Source organism: Rissa tridactyla, chromosome 3 (genome assembly GCF_028500815.1).
Source record: "Rissa tridactyla isolate bRisTri1 chromosome 3, bRisTri1.patW.cur.20221130, whole genome shotgun sequence".
NCBI lineage: Eukaryota > Metazoa > Chordata > Aves > Charadriiformes > Laridae > Rissa > Rissa tridactyla.
The window spans coordinates 24,469,609-24,486,802 of record NC_071468.1 but is presented as its reverse complement, the minus strand read 5'-3'; the positions used below and the strand labels follow the sequence as shown (position 1 = coordinate 24,486,802).

Below are 17,194 nucleotides of genomic sequence, written 5' to 3'. Positions count from 1 at the left end.
CACCACCTAAATAGCTGCAAAGTCTTTTTTGATTCAAAGTAGTACATTTCTTTTGTTGACACCTATTCCTAGGGGAGGCTTAACAGGAACTGAAAAAGGGCTAAATTTCCACAGCATATATTCATTCTGATACAGTCAAGTAAACTGCAGGTTTTGGGGAGCAAAGTTTGTTTCCACTCTTAATAGTTCAGCACTGGTGCTTTTATCCTCTTATCAACAAAGCCATCTCTGAGGCATGGAGAAATTATTCATAAAAGACCACAAAAGAAGGGGTTAAGGAACTCACCATAGGGAACAAGACATATTCTCTGAGGAAGTCATGAGATTCAAACTGATTATAGTCTCCAAAATCCGCTGGAAAAAACAACACAATTACTCATTTTAGCACTTTCCACACATGTTAAGACCACACTCAACCTTTGCACAGATGCTTAATTTCAAGTGGGCGAGTTCTCTCTGAAGCCACAACCCAGCACAAAGATTTCTGCTTGTACTTTAGCTTTTAATATGGAGGTCTGAAAATAATAGTGTTATTACTAGAGATCAAATAATAGCCAACAAGTAATTTCTCTCTTTTGATACCTAATATTATGACCATTTGTAATGCTTAACCATGACGAGTGCAAGAGTTGCTTTTTCTGTAGCCTTCTTGAACTAATACCACCATCTAACAGGGCTGGGATTGCTCACCCTCTTTAAAAATGGTACATGCTTTTGCTTCTCCAACATTTCCAACCTTAATCTACCTCTGCTACAATTCTACACAATTGTATAAAAGATGTTTAATTTTACAGCCTAGGAGGTTAAAATCCACTCGCCAATTCTATTAAAAATTGTCAACAACCAAGATGGTTTGTGGGGGGAGAGGGCAGGGAGGTCTTACCCTTCTGCAGCCAATATAACAGTACAGGCACTGTGTCAGTTTAACTGGCTGGCCCACACCTTTCTACTTGTTTTTCTACTTCTACGTGTCTTTAAGAGGTACTTATCTCCATGCTCACATTCACTCATACGTTGGGCTGAGGATTCTTGTCTAAATGTCCTTGAAACTGTGGAGTTTCGAAAATGCTTCCTAAAGGCTAAGCTACATTTAAAAAAAAAAAAAAAAAAAAAAAAAAAAAACAAAAAAAACAAAACAAAGCCTATATTTATCTGTTAAATACACAACAGCTTATATCAAAAGAATACCTTGCCAGGAGGTTTTTATTTTATATTAATTGAACTGGATCAAACGCCATCTACAAGATCCTCACATTATAGAAGCTGGAAATTCCCACCATAAATCATATTAGCTAAACATTCTTTCAAAGCTTCTAGACAATTTCACGTATTGCAGGATGCCAAAAATGCAGTTTCATTTTGTTTTCACCTCAGAGTTATGTTTTAACATAAACAGAAAGAAATCAAAATGGACATGAAACAGAGTCTGTAAGTTTAAAAGAAGTAAGTATTTCAAATATCTTCAGTTGCATCACATGCAGAGGACAAAGGGAATAACACAAGGTCAGGAATAAAGCGAACAAGATTAGGTGCAGCATTCTGATGCAATGGTCTTTGAAATATAGTAGATTATGTAGAAAATTCAGAATAAAAGCGATTACTTCAAACTGATGACAAAGACTGACTCACTCTCAAAGTTAGCAAAAAGCTCCAAAAACACAGGACCAGTGAAACATATTCAGTATCTATTGAGCCCTAACTAACACACTGGAAAAATTTCATTTACTTAAATAGCAAGATTCGTTATGGAATCTTATACATATAGCTTCCTTTATTAACAAAAGTTTTCAATATTTGACAGGAAACATTTTTTCTTCAATTTTTAACCAAGAAATAAGATACTAAACCAGAATTTCTACTGCCCTAAGGAAGATCACATTAACACTGATCTCCTTTGAACCTTTAATTTTCAAGAATCAGATCTTCATGTTTGCTATTTATATATATACTTCCCCCTTCTCTCTCATCAGAGGACAGGCCCAGAGCATGATTGCTGACACACTATCTTAGGTTCTCATAGTCAGTCATGGATGGGCTCAAACATACTTTCTCCAAATACAGGGCTTCCTCCTCTGCCCATATACATTATGTGATCTCATTTTTATTGATGTCTTTAGGAGGCTCAGAACAAAAATCATGTTGTAAGAAGTAGTTTATTAATAATTTATAACTCCCATAACAATTATGGTCATGTGTTCTTTCATACTTCAGATAACACTATACAGCAAAATGAGTTTTTAATTAAAGGCAAAATTAAAGCTGCTGCTGTGCTCTTTGATGTAATTGCATTTCAAACCAGAGAACGTGAAGCAAATTCACTCTGCAAAGTACTCCGTGGTTGGGGTTAGAACTGGAGTTTTGTTCAGATTCACTAACACGGATTTTAGAAATAGCGAAGTTGAACGCTGTGATGTGGTCCATCTTTCCCTCCCTGAGGGTGTGAGTGTTTTATCAGCAGCAGTCCACCTATGCACTTTTAAATCAATAGAAAACCCAGCTGTTGTGAGTAGGAGTCACACAAGGCCTTAGTTAGTGCCCAATCAACATATAGAACAAACCAAAAACACTAATGTGGGAAAAGGGCTATCAGGTCACGTCATCTTACCTTGCACTGCCAAACCAGCTAGTCGAATTCCCTGCTCCAATGAAGGAAGCAATCGTCCATCAAGAACATCTTTTTTCACTTGTAGGTAATACTGATATCTACAAACGAAAAAAAAGAGCACAAATCAGAACACCTATACGTTTGTACATTTGTACAACAAAGGACTGCTGAAAGCAAGAAAAGTGCACCACAAACAGGTCAGGCTGTTAAGCAGCAGTCTGTGCCTGCCTTCAGAAGTTCCACCTTACCAAAAGAAACCAACATGATCCCTACCTGTGCAGTGCTTCCAGGTGGATGAAAAGGAAAATAAAAAGTTCTAATTTGTGTTCCCTAGACCACATAGAAGAGGGACATCTGCTGGGATTACCTCCTCCATAAATCTTGTAGAGGTTACTGAAGACCATGCAATCACCAATACAAAAAGAGGCTGTTCCATATTTCTTCTATTGCTTTTGCTCCAGTGTCCCCATTTTGATAGAAGAAACAGAATATTAGCAATATACTTTGGCCTACGACATAACCTTAACTATGGCCCATATAGAAGTTTTTCAAATTGGCATCTCTCCTCTGTAAGGATGACTTAGACACACAAGTCAAGCAAAGCCAGCTTCTAATGTAATGCACCTGATGACCCGCAGCAGCTAATCACAAGAAAAACTATTTTAGTTTCAACCACAGTGACAGAACTCACACATTTCACCTTATATTTGCAATAGAGTAGATATAGATAAACAAGAAGCTTTCCACAAAAAAGCTTAACGAGTTACTGTCCCCATCTGTGCATCCCTCCCGATCCACTGAACTGGACCAGACCCACAGCAGCACTGGCCAAAGCAGCAGGGATACATACCAGTCCCTCTGGCATATCAGGTTAAAGTCCAGTGGAGACAGCTTCATTAACTGGCCACAGCTTTTTATTGTACAGGCACCAATGCATGTTCCCTCGAGCTACCTGTGTGGCATGGGCAGTAAAACCAGGCAAGGGCAAGAAAGGCAGCTGAAGAAATTACAGTCCCAATTGCAAGGACACCATATCAGCCACTGATGTACCAATAATCAAATACAGTTGAGTTACAGCGATATAATGATCTCGCGTCCATCAGCTTAAGCTTTTGGTGCAGACATACGCAACCTGTTCCAACTGAGTTGAAACACAATTCCTTCTCAGTCAACGTGCAACAACTTATCAGGTCTGAGTCCAGCATAGCCACAGTTCACGTGTGCACTCACAGCCTCACGCACCCAGCCCCCAGACCTGCTGACAGCAACTGATGCGCCTGGGTGACCCCCAAAAATACAGAAGAGGAGTTTCTCAGGCTGTGACCAGACATGCCGGTCTCGCTGCAGCTGAACCGGGTTAGGAGGTCACTGCTCCCTTCAGCTGCATGCCTGCTCACCCCGCCAACACAAAGGCATCCCCTCAAAATGGCATGGATTTAAAAAATAATTGCTTGAGATAAACCTCGTCAGAAAGAAATGGTACACAAGCATGCTAGCCAGTCTCAGAGACTGCACCCTCTGCAAGGCAGACAGCAAAGAGCTGTCAGAAAGGCTGGGGGCAGTAAACTCCTAACTGGACTAGGCTGCAACCAGCACACCACAGCTGACCTTACCTCTGAACCTTTGGGAACAGCAAAGAAACTGTTCTGGTCTTGTTTTAACGATTTCAGACACATGTGTGTGCGCGTGTGTAAGTCACTTCCCAGTACCAACGCAATTAACCTTTCCTTCTTGGAAAGGGGAACCACTGTAACCCATGTTACAGGGATGGCACTGCCTTAACTATACTTGAAAATATTACCGTTTAATTCTGTGTGGAGGCATTAGAAAATACCTACATGCTTCAAACTCAGCATAACCCTAAGCCATGCTTTGAGGGCTATTAATCAAATGCAGCATTTTACATTTTTCTTCAGTTAACTCTTCTGTCAGCGATGTGAGATGCAGTAACTTGCCACTAGACAGCACCAATGCTCTGACCAGCCCCGTACTCTCAAGGCGGCAGGGTGCTCAGAGGCTACAAGCGTGGCAGGGCAGAGAAATCCTTTCAGGGAAGGCCTCTGCACATATTCTTCATGTCTGAAAAGTGCCCTTCGGAGTTTGCAATTTTTACGTGTGTTTAAAAAGTAATGGTTGGGTTACTGGTTTTAGGCTTCCCCTTCCCCTCTCTCCTACAAAAGGCAGAAGAACATTTTCAAACAGGAAAAATATAATCTCATTTAAAATGCTTAGCTTTGGCTTTCACAGAGCCTAATGAAGATTAAAACTTCAGGGGATTTTGAAATTTGATTGAGAGAGGCAGTGTAAAGAGCATACAGCTTCTCAGCTTGAGCCCTGTGCTTCAGCCCCAGGTTTCACTCTTGCTCGGTCCAAGAGACAAATCAACTTGTTTCCACTTCTTTGCAAGGACTAAATCCCAATTCTGAAAACACGCACGCTTTCATATAAGCTTGACATAAGCTGCTTTATCAAGTATGCAGGTGAGCAAGTGTTTGCTGAATCTGGTCTTCGAGACTTGTAATCCTGAAAGCAGGCTATTGATGTCAATGCTACATATATATGCATGAGTTACATATTCTAGTCTAACAGAAGAAAAGTAAAATCCACATTTGCCATAGTTAGAGCTACTGTTAAAATAAACACAAAGTTAAGAGATTACATGAGAGTAAAAGTAATGTAAAATCTTATAGTGACAGCCTAGCGCTACAGAAGCCAAGAATGTCACCAGCTTTAGGGAGCCATGATTTCAACCACAATGCCCACAAAACTATAGATAAACTATAGAAAAGATTATTTATGAAGATTATTTAGAAAAGATTATAATGAAAAATAGGATGTCAATGCAGTTACTGTAGTATCAAATATTATGACCAAGGCTTTCAGAAGAAACAGTGATGTGGGGTCTTAGTTGCAATTTTAGTTGCCAATACTTCAGAAAAATTGTTTTAAGACAGCAGTCAGCACCCACTTTATGAGAAAGACGCTCATTTTCAGGTGTTTCACTCTGAATGTTAGAAAGAAGTCACGTTTAATAATTTTAATAGGAATATTCTACAATACTATGGTACAGCATTGCATTTACTAACACTATTAGAATAAGAGTTTAGGATTTATTATATATTGTAGACTGACACACAGTAAGAGTTTGAAAGATGTATCTAATTAGCTCTCTGATATTAACTAGAGTATCCATCAGGAAAAATCTCATGGAGAAAGTTTTCACCGTACACAGGCAAACGCACTGAAAAGCAATCACCTGCTATGGCTCTGACCCCTTTTTCAATGGAAATGCCAAGATAAACTGGAGACGATCTATGTCTGTACCAGCTTCATCTTCAACCCCTGGACTGACACTCACAAGGGTCACCCACCTAAGGTGTCCCCTGGCATCTCCCTTCACTGTGGCCACATAAGACACGAACTGGGACATCTCTCCTCCCCAGGCACAAACTGAAGTGGCTAACTCCACTGTCAAGGAAGAGGAGGAGCATACCCTGGAGGAAGCTCTGCTAGAAGATTATAATAGCTCTACCAGCCACAGATTCATGGCTCAGCTGTGGCTGCAAAACTGTGGTCAGGCTCTCTGCCCAGCCAACAGAGAGGAGAAATTGGCCCATATTCTGTCAAGGATCTGAGGCTCCTCCATCTGAAATTACGTTAAATGCTGTTATTATGTCACTACGCTAGCTGAGACTGCTCTTTGTTTGCTTGGATTGCAAAAGGAGATCTGTAATTTGAGGGAAATCAAACATTTTAAAAATGATTCAGCTGTAGATTCACCAAGGAAAGCTGCTCCAGAACAGCAGATAAAAATATGCATTTTATAAGCCTCCTATTAGGTGGTTTAGTTGGGAAAGCAAATGGAAACTGAGCAAAATGAGAAGTTTGCAATCTGCACCCCCAAATAATAAAAGGCAAGACATTCAAAATTAAGACTTACAAAGCTTCAATCACAGAGCCATTCTGGCATACTAGGGGAGTGCAAGGCAGAAGAAACACCCACAGCCAAGTGGGCTGAGCGTTGAAATCTCACACCTTCATTGCTCGTTTTGGGTTAAACATTCTTCGCAGAGCCGTTGTGTATTCAATATAATAAAGGCTACTACAGTTTGCCAGCCTGTAGCTAATTCCAAGGGGAATGGGAGTGGACAACAAGTCTGAACAAAGCCATAATTATAAGCATATCATTTCCCACAACTCTATTTAGCCAACACAGAAAACATTAAAAGTATATTTGCATCTATTGCATCAAAAAGCACACTTTTTTATAAAGTAAATAAGCTGCAACTGGACAACATCTGAACGCCAGAATCAACATCTGTATTTTAGCAATCCATACTATATCAGAGTAAAAAAACCCCAAATAGTATTAGTAAGCAGGAGATAAGGGTACTGTTTTAAAATTTAATTGCAACACCCAGATTCAGACTTGGGTACAGCTGTGTAAATTTAGAGAAACTCCATTTGCCCACACAATTCTGCATAGACCTCCCAAGATCAGGATTCGTGTTTGTTCTCCGATCACTTCAAAAAAAAGAACGTGGGTGTTTGTACAGTGTCACTGAATTCATTGTACCCTTCCATCACCACTGTTTATCTGATGTATAACCTCTGTTGCTGTTTTACATTTGCAGAAAATAACTCAATGTTACTGATTTCCATTCTCTTCAATAACCAATGTTTCAGATACCATAAGCCATGCAGAACCTGGCCTGATCAATATTGGAAGTGAGATCTTTGTGGACAAATTAAAGGATTGTTTCGAAAAGTAAGAATATGGGTTAGTTTTGCAGAGAAATTGCACTGGTGCACTGCATCTTCACAATTTTCCTGCTAGTGACTTCCAAAGAACCACAAGACAAATACTTCACTAATAATTACTCAAGACTATCATACCCAGTAGCCTTAGCAATCAAGCAGCATCCAACTCCACGAGGGAATGTACCAGAAGAGAACAAAAAACACATATTGCCCCAGGGTTTTACAATCTAAATGTATATTTCATACACATACATATGTCTATACATTTACACGAAAAGGTGACAGGATTGAGATAATAAGGATTAATACTGTTTGAAAATATTATTTTCCCCTGGTTTTACTTTTGTTCTCTGTACATCAGGGACAGGAAGGGTTTGGAATGTACACATTATCTCTAGTGCAGCAGGAAACACTTTTAAAAAACTTTTTATCAGTCAGTGTGTTTTTCTGGAAATTTCAAGCCAGTACGAATAAATGCATTACACTCAAGGTAAATATTTATTGGTATTGAAACTGTATCTGAAAATACACAAAGCACTACAAAACATGTATTAGTTACCCAAGAGGTACAATTCCTTTAAAATTGTTTCTAATGATGCAATTACTAGCATGACTGACTTTTTTATAACTCATTAGGTACCTCTTTGGCATCAAGCCTATCTATTGGATAACTGCATAGCTATGTAGTTTAACTTCTTCTCTGGAGGAAAAGAGAACTGCTTTACCGTTGCATATCTTCAAAATAAGAAGTCTCTTAAGACTCAAAGGAGAAACAGATTGGCCCACAAGTGGTTTAGCTCAAGACCTTCAGCTCTTTTCCAACTTCAAAAAAAGAATTGCAATTAGACTACAATATGATCTTCTAAAATTAGGAGCACAATAAAAGTCTCATTGAATCACAACAACAGTCCGACTCAGCTCATGTGGGTTTACCTTAGTATGGTAATATACTTCTGAGGAGAGACGCTGCAATGTACACTTACGCAATAATCTGCCCACAGGGGAAGCAGTTTCTCCAGAACAGAGGCCTTTTATCATTTACTAAAATTATTTTAAGCATTAGCTTTGCTACTGATGTGTCTATTGTTCATCTCGCACCATAAAATCTGCTATGATCTTAGCCTTGATACTATTTAGCAACAGGATTCCACAGATAGCTATATGCTACATTTTAGAAACCCATTTTTTATTTTAAACACAGTCTTTCATATTGCCTCAGCCTTTGAGTTACATGAGCCAATGACTCAGCTATACAACAGGCAATCAAAGGAACTAATTGATAATGACCAAAAGGTTATTTTTATTTATTTGTTACATATTTAAGACAATGATAATACTACTTAACTCTTACTGGTTGCTTTTCTGAGAAAAACATGCTTTAAATAGTATTAATGATCATTGGCCTAATTTTATAAATAAGAGTATCTGAAGCACTGGTGCAGTTACTCGAGTAAACTTGGTCAGGAAACCAGGGCAGATTTGGAAGACCTAGGTTTTGTTCCCAAGCCTCAATCCAGAGTGCTATTTACTGGATGCTGTTTATTTCATGTGTGTCACTCAATATACTGTAAGAAAACTGACTGCAAACTTGGACTGGATTTGATATGGCAAGAAAGCAAGGCAGGCAGGCAGACAAGACCGGTCTTTTCAGATACAACGTTAAGTATATTGGCAAAGATGGTGTTATGATTTCTGGGCCTGAGCATGCTGAAACACATTTTAGATGCAATGACTCAATCATCACATCTTAATCTAAAGGCACTTTAAAAAAAAAAAAAAAAAAAGAGGTACATACATTGATGATGTCATTGTCAGTAACACAGTGCTAAGGCCTTGTCTTTGCCATTGTAAAAAACTTAGATGGTGTTGATAAACAGAACATCTCCAGCTCACTGCTCTGGAATTTCATCAACTTCTCTCGCAGGGAAAGTCTGACGTTTGGCAGTACTAGACAATAGCCATTTATCTGGGATTTGTGGTAGAATATAAAAAGCAATGGCTGTGCTTCCACTACTAAAGCGTAATGTTTTTAGAAGGGTATTATTGAGAACAAGTCTACCACACCCTGTCACAGACCTTCAGAAAGATCAGCAGACTTGCCAGGAAAAAAAAAGAGCGAAGGAGACGAAAGAGCCTTTGTCACACACGCAGGAGGAAATTCCTTCAGAAGCTCAAACTGTCAATGCCAATATTAAAAACACAGTCATAACAGTTTCTTGAGTAGGAACTCCTTGATCACAGCAACCTGATAAGGTAGGTCAAAGTTAGCTCCAGGTAACCGAGAAATTTGGTTGTTCAAAAGCAGCATCCAACTGTCTACATCCTGGTTTCCTCCAGCAGCTGGATGGAAAACATGACTTAAACTAAAAGTAAAATAAATTAAATACATGGAAAGATTTGTGTCATTCCTTTTCCCCTTCCTGACGAGACAGAACAATGCTGGGTTAGCATCATTTTCACACGTAGGAATGAAAAAAGGAGGACAGATCAAAAGACAGTTCATATCACCTACTTCCACATTGCTCAATCTCTCTCTTTAAAAGCAACAGTTTACAGCTGGAGGGGAGAAAAGGAGATTTGGCTAAAACAGGCTAATTTCACAAGGGCGGTCACTTTCCGTTTGTTTTGATATGTAACTTGTGAGCATAAGGACAAACAATACACAGTCTGATAGCTGGCTTGCTCTATGAGCTGTGATGAGGTACACAATGAAAGGTAAGCTACCACATCCCACCAGTGAAGTTCCTACCAAAGGCCAATGTCTTCCAAAGGTTAAGGTCTGGCTACACAGTCAGCTCCTGGCTAAGGATACTAGAACATGAAAACCTTTGCACACCTGAAAACAGTCTGATCAGAATTTTGCACTGCTTAGTTGTTGTTTAGCACCTCTATTTCATCAGTTTACTACTGGAAGGTTGTTCGTTTGCATACGTTCCCTGAAAGACAGTCTATTAAAATTTCAGACCTCCACCAATTCTTTACACAGCTGGCAGAAGATTTCAAATGTAAATGCAAAGTGTGAGCATTTTAGGAGCAATAAGTTTTTTTTTCTGGCGTGAGTCAGTCCATGAAGTCAAATTTCTACAGCAAAATTGAGCATTCAAAAAGTAAAGAATATATGTATTGCAAATGGACATGGGACTGTTTAGGAAGGTAACACACGATTTATAACCTCTCACATAACCAGGATAGCCTCGTGTCAAAGTCTTGTGGCTCTATGATGTCCAGTGTTAAATGGATGTCTAATGAAACCCGTAGCAGTTAGACACGAGATAACAGCATCACACTCAGCATTCTCATTCGCAGCAGAAGACTGAGCTTGGACTGAAAAGAAGTGCTCCATGAGTGTTTTTCTTTTCCTGCCATTTCTGATGGGCCACAAGCAGGGACATGCACCCAGGCCTTGTTGTGGCCTGCAGACGTGACACAAACCTTCCAAAACACACACTCCTTACGCGAGAGGCTTAGCCAGCAGATGCAGCTTTACAGTATCCACCAATTTCTCTATGTTTAAAAAGGAACCCCCCCAACCGCAACAGGTCCATCCTCTGTACTTGTTCTTTATTTTTGAGACTGTATTATACTTTTTGGATACTTCGAGTTCAAATAAACCCACAAACACAAAGTTAAACCTTAAATAAAAAGGCCAGTAATGGCATGCTTTAGCAAGAAAGGAAGGCATGCCACAACCTGATCCTGATTTTCTGCCCTTGAACTCTTGAATTAATTATAACAAATTACAGGGAGCCCTACAACAATTTATAAGCACAATATACTCCCTTACAACCACCTATAATTTTATCAGAGTTAATCCAAATACCTAAAGAATTATACAGCACAAAACTCCAACATGCCTTTTAGAGTAAAAAAATGGGGGAAGCTGTATTCTCTTGTCTTCCAAGCCCTCTCGCTCAGCAAGGGCTATGTTTGGTCTCAGCAAGCTGGAGCCCAGCAAAGCCAGGCCTGGTGACACCACCACAGCATTCATCCTTATAAAAGGTGGAGTGGGATTGCAAAAGTAAAGCAAAATAACCAAAATCGTATAGTGTTCAGAAATCTGTATTTTAGCATTTTCAGCTGAAACCCAACATTCAATGCAAGCAGAAATATTACACGGAAACACTAGAATAAAACATTTGGGACTTTGAAAAACGCCACGTAGCCATCTGGTTTGGGTTTTGAGCACATTCTGAAAGTGTTATTGTTCAACATGGCAGTCCTATTGACTTCAGGCTACCCACAGTTAAGCCTAAATACGTGCACAACTATGAGCTCATGTCTCCTGAACTGAGCAAAACACTTGAATTTGGCTACAGACATCCAAAGATTACAATACAGGAGACTTTATTTTTTCTTATTAACTTTACTTTCTTTTTTGATGATAAAAAATAAAAGTAGAACAGAACTGAGTCAGGTAGGTGAATTGCAGCAAGGCCACATACTGCTCTTCACAGATAGATCTCAAGTGCTGTAGAGGAAGACAAGTATCATCATTTTCCTATCCTACCGCCAAGACAAAAAAAAAACCAGACCAAAAAACCACCCAAAACCAACCAAAACCTAGAACTGTAACTAACTCAGATCGCCTCTCCCTCAGTAGGGTCCCCAGGTCAAATGGATATCAAAGCCTATGAAAAATATCGCTCTCGCTAAACTTCCTTCAACTTTTTTTTGCGCAGTCTGTAAGAAAAACAAATACCAGTACTCAGCAGGTTTTTTTTCTAAGTGCAAACCTACAAGGTCTCACACAACTGCTGCCTCCACCTTCACTTTCCTGTTAATGTTGTCTCTCCCTCCCATCCCCACACAGGGTCCCAGAGCTTCTTCTTCTCAGCCTGGGCTGTGTGTGCCAGAGGCAGCTATTGCTCTGGTGCGGGGCTTTTGCACGCGAAGCCGCCATCTGGCTCGACAGCAAAATCAGAGGGACAACGCTGCAGAGTACCACTCTCTATAGCGGTTCTACTAGCCATCACCCCCCTCCTTTGCTACATGATGCAAAACATGGGCTCCGACTACAAATAGGAACTCCAACCACTTATAAGCTCCACCTACATATAGGTCCTCCATAATATGGCATGGCATGCAGCCTACGTGTCATTTCCCAGTTAATTAGTCACATCCTCAAAACATCAGGCCCCACGCACAGAGAGCAACTCATGCCCCCAAATCCTTAGATGACATAAAAATAATGGCAGCTGTGAAGCTCCATCCTCACAAAGATGCAAAAATGAAAAGATGAGCCACAGCTATGTATGCTGAAGACTACTAAACCTCACAGGGAAGAGGAGCACAAAAATAAAAAGCCTGTTGGTATTTCCCAATTTGGAAGCAGTAAAGATTTCAGCAAAAATGAGATTAGACCCCAAAAAGTTAATAACAGCTTAGATTTACTTTCTCTAGTCATATGTGTTGACTCAGTTCAAAATATGCTGTTCCCTGCCTTGAAAAGAAAATGCAGCTAACCTTCAAGCTGTCTCCACTGTGGGAAAAGGTGGTTTAAGTTACATATGGAAGCAATATGAGTCAACAGTTTGAAAATTCTCCTGGTAGCCAGCCAGGTTAATGGCCAAGCAGGTTAGAATATCATGCTAAAAAAATGTGGTGAGTTAACTAGAACATATGTATACTCTAGCTCATACTCTGCAACACTGAAAATAGATAGATAACTCTTTCTAAAAAATGGGCTAAGTACAGGCTTAACTCTAAACTGTTCTTTGGACAAAAAAACAAACACGAAGAGTTCTAATTGCCCCGTGCTCCCCCCCCTCCCTCCTGCATTATGCCAGTTGGAGGAATAAAACATTATATACACCCCATAAATCCTGTCTCATTTTTCAATATATATTTTAAATATTCTCCTCCAGTAGGATTCTAACCTCTGGAATAACACAAATCCACCAGCCTTTTCTGGTTAAATGTACCACTGTATACACTGATGCATTAGTTGAACAGAGTGAACATATATGCATACCGGTTGTCCACTGGTATATGTAAGCATCCAGAAGCACATCACAAAATGACTGGTTTGTGAGTGCAGAGCAGCATGCCAGTGTATTCACGTGTTACTGTATTCAAAGAGCAAGTGAACACGTTTAAATTTACAGAATGTGTGCTTAACCTGAACTTTTGGGGAAAAAAAAAAAAAAAGAAAAAAAAAGAAATGCTCCAGTAGCCTGCAGTGAAACCTTGTTCATGAATTCATGGAACTCATTAAAAAACCCTATCAGTAAAACCTTTAAGTAGTATCCCAACCTCACATAATCAAGGTCTGAGAAACCTCTATCGATTTAGTAGAATTTTACCTTGTAGGAAGCTAAAATCCAGTCCAGTGACGACTGCCTTTTACAGTAATCTGTCCTGGTAATAAGAAAACAGTGCTTGAAATGTGACACGATGAAGTTGCCTACAGGCCATCAGTAAAATAACTCATATTCCTATGAAAAGATTGTTGAAACACCTACATTAGCTCTCACCGACAGCAGAAAACAGGAAAACTCATGTTTCCACCTCCAAAAGAGCTTGGTGACCCCAGTGTTTTCACAGGGATCGTTGAAAACAGTCACCCGAGGCATCAGTAAATCATGCAATAAAACCATGGCCCAGGAAGTTCTAACGTCCTAGTGAATGCAACCCTGCAAAAGCGAACATAGCTCTGATAACAACGGGATGTTGCCAGAGAAATATGTGAATCAGTGCCCTGTTGGGTGGGTAAAGTAGATCCGTTTCATGAAATGAATAATTATTCTTTGTAAAAGCTTCAAAAACAGCTGAAGATATCAAGTGCAAAAGCAGCTGCCAAAGATAAAACAGTGAACCAGTAAACATCTCACTGCACAGGAATCTGCCATCTTCCGACACCGAGATTTCTGCCAAATTCTTGTTGAGATTTTCAGCTGCATAAGGGCCTCCACACAAATGCTTCTTTTAAACACATTCAGAGACTTCAGGATTGTACTGACATCCAATTGCAGCTCCTTTAGCTTTATACCCTGCCAGCAAGGCGAAAAACTTTAAAGGTATTCAGCTCCCTGAAAAAGGATATGTTTAGGACCAGTTTTTGTGGTGTCTCAGCTATAAGGGAAGAAATTTGCTCCAGCCTGCAGTGCAACCACCAAAATTCAATAAATGCAACTGAAGACTGACAGTGCTACTGTAACCAAGATTTCCACTGCCTATTGAATTCTCAAAATTTAAAAAGCAGTTAGAAACACCAATCAAAAAGAACAGGTCTGTTTTCTCACAGGTTGCTGCTACTGTCTTGACCCTCTTTCTGATGCTGTAGACAAATTTCAAACATCTACCTGGGACTTCTAAATAGAAGACCAGCGAGCCGCAGTTCCCTTTTCAAAACATGCGGTAGAAAAGAGAGAATGAATCACCTGCAGAAAGCGATGCACAGTAGAGGAATCCTGAATCATGCTGTGGAAGTGCCTGTTTCTTCTCACTGATTACACAGAAAGCCTAGAGCAACCTTCATTCTTGAAGCTTCATCAGGAGAAACTACATGACTGAGGTAGGATGGGTCTGAGTTATGAAAACTTTTAGTAGTATATCCCATAGCAGTCTGCATTTCCCTAAGGAGAAACTGCTAGTCACTGCTACTGCATCACGTGGGAAGATAAACAGGAGAATATTGGGTCCAATCTAGGTAATATATTCATCTGTCAAAAACAGTGCCTTAAACGACACTAGGAGACAAGTCAGAAGCAGCATACCAATCTACGAGGTACACCATAATATTCACTGTGTACACCGTGCTCCTTAATGAATGGGCAATCTCACTCTGCAATGACATACATTGCTACTACACCTTAAGGGGCAAAAAAGGCAGTCAAGCACTTTGCAATAGTCTAAATGACAAAGGCAGTAAGCGGCACAGTTCATAGATCAGATGAGGAATGATCCTTTTATCTTCATTTAAGGAGATGCATAAAGGCTCATGGGCACTTCTGTGACTCAAGCAGCTAGGGATGACAAGTGTTTTCTGTTTTTCCACTTGTCCTATCCTTTCTCCCATAAATCAAAAAAATTGAAGAAAACATCTTTTTTTTCCTAGGGAAGGCAAAATCACCCCATGACCGTAACTATCTGTATACCTATTACACTAAAATTTCACAGAACAGTAAAAGAACAGACATTATGTATTCAGTAATTTTCAGAATAACTCGCAAACTCCTCACTGTTAGCCACAAGTGAGAAATTAAAGAGATATCTGCTGAAATAACTCGCTCCTTTCTTCTGCCTAAAAATATGACAAATAGATTCATAAACATGCACAATGCCTTCTTCCAGAAAAGCTTGGCTTAGAAAGACCCTAAAAAAAGGTCAAAACCAAACTCTGAAAAGTTGGGCAGAGCTTTGGTAGGGAAAAATCGCAAGTGAAGTGGATTATAAGCTGTTCCTCTTTCATAAGTAACCAAGCATCATTTGGCCTTTACTTTGAAACTCTCTCATTTTATGCAAATGTTCTTTCTAGTTTATGGGCAACAAGAGTTTATTTTCTTTTTCTCTTTCTCCTCCTCAATTATGGAAGAAAAAGGAAACAGTTCCAGTACCAGCATGTCACTTGTTTGATACCAGAACTCCATAAGCTTGTTTATTTTTACAAAAGTGTATTAAAATATGGGCTATTTTTAGGCCAGCAAATTGCTTCTTGCCTCTCTTCCATGCTGCTGCAAACCAAGTCCTCTGCTCTGTGCAACCTACCAGTTCAGAGGGGATGCCTGTATATACAACATTTATACCGATGTAATGCAACAACACACCCACAGAACTGAACTGCATCCACTATCACGCTTACCAAGTGCTTCCAGACCCTAAATATTCTTACCTGTGCCCAGTCCCAATGGGAGACATCACTAACACCGCCTAGCAGCTCAGAATCAAGCCCTCTGATGCTGTTTGAGACCACTGGAAACACTGAAAAGACAATCTAACAGATGCCCTGAAACGCTGCCAGTTTTCCAGCACCAGTAGCATTCCCATTTGAAAACAATATTGTCCTTACAAATTTTTTAAATGTTGTAACTGCTGCATAGCAAAGCCAAGGAACTGCATCCTCCTGCCTCTGCTGCTCTTTCATTTTTTAAGGTACAAGAAAACCTCATCAACTACTGTAATCTCTTCCTGATGCCAGTAGCAAATGAAACAAAGATAAAAAAAATTATTTTTTTAAAAGGTATCTTAGCTTTAAAGAAGTTTACTCTTCACATATGTGCACCAAAAAATAAATAGCTACTTCACCCCCAAACCTAGTGACAGTTAATTCAGTTCAAATTATCTTTTATCTCTTCATGCAATGCCAAACATGATGAAGTCTAAGTGAAAGGTGCAATTCTGCCTTTCAGGAAACAGGAAAAAATCCCTCTACTTGCTTTTAGTTGTGTCTGTTTGGTTTAAGACAACAACAATACACTGACAAACTTCAGGGAAAAAAAAATATCCATCAAAACTGATCCTACTGAGAGTCATTCCAACAGCCACTACAGCAGAAGCTTCTTTACTAAGTTTACAGAAACCTGCCGACTGAAGCTATTTGCTTCAGAGAGAAGGCAACGAAGGTGGCAGGGAACCCCCTGTCCATCATGGTGATGGCAGCGTGCTCCTGTCTGTCAGGAAACATTAGACTTGAATTTCAAGTCTACAGAATATTATTTCTGTTTAGAAATGAAACTATAATAACACAAAGTCCGTTTTTTGTTTGTCATTTTGTATCTCTATATCCTATCTTAAGCCTGACAGTCCTTGAGAGTAAACACCTAGCCGAAGGTTATTTGTAGAGTCTTCAAGTGTGAGTAGATCTAGCTGGGCCATGTTGTTAAATACAAC

At 39.6% G+C, this 17,194-nt stretch overlaps 1 protein-coding gene across 5 annotated transcripts in view; it reads right to left on the bottom strand.

Annotated features, from left to right (window-relative positions):
- The window catches only part of PTPN14 (protein tyrosine phosphatase non-receptor type 14), a 129,692-nt gene that overhangs the window by 42,040 nt on the left and 70,458 nt on the right, over nucleotides 1-17,194 (bottom strand). For all 5 annotated transcript variants that reach the window (XM_054194490.1, XM_054194488.1, XM_054194492.1 and 2 more), the window contains exons 4-5: nucleotides 2,606-2,703; nucleotides 287-354 (exon numbers count right to left, since the gene is read on the bottom strand). In XM_054194490.1, the coding sequence (XP_054050465.1) occupies nucleotides 287-354; nucleotides 2,606-2,703 (166 nt within the window). The remainder of the gene's footprint in view (nucleotides 1-286; nucleotides 355-2,605; nucleotides 2,704-17,194) is intronic.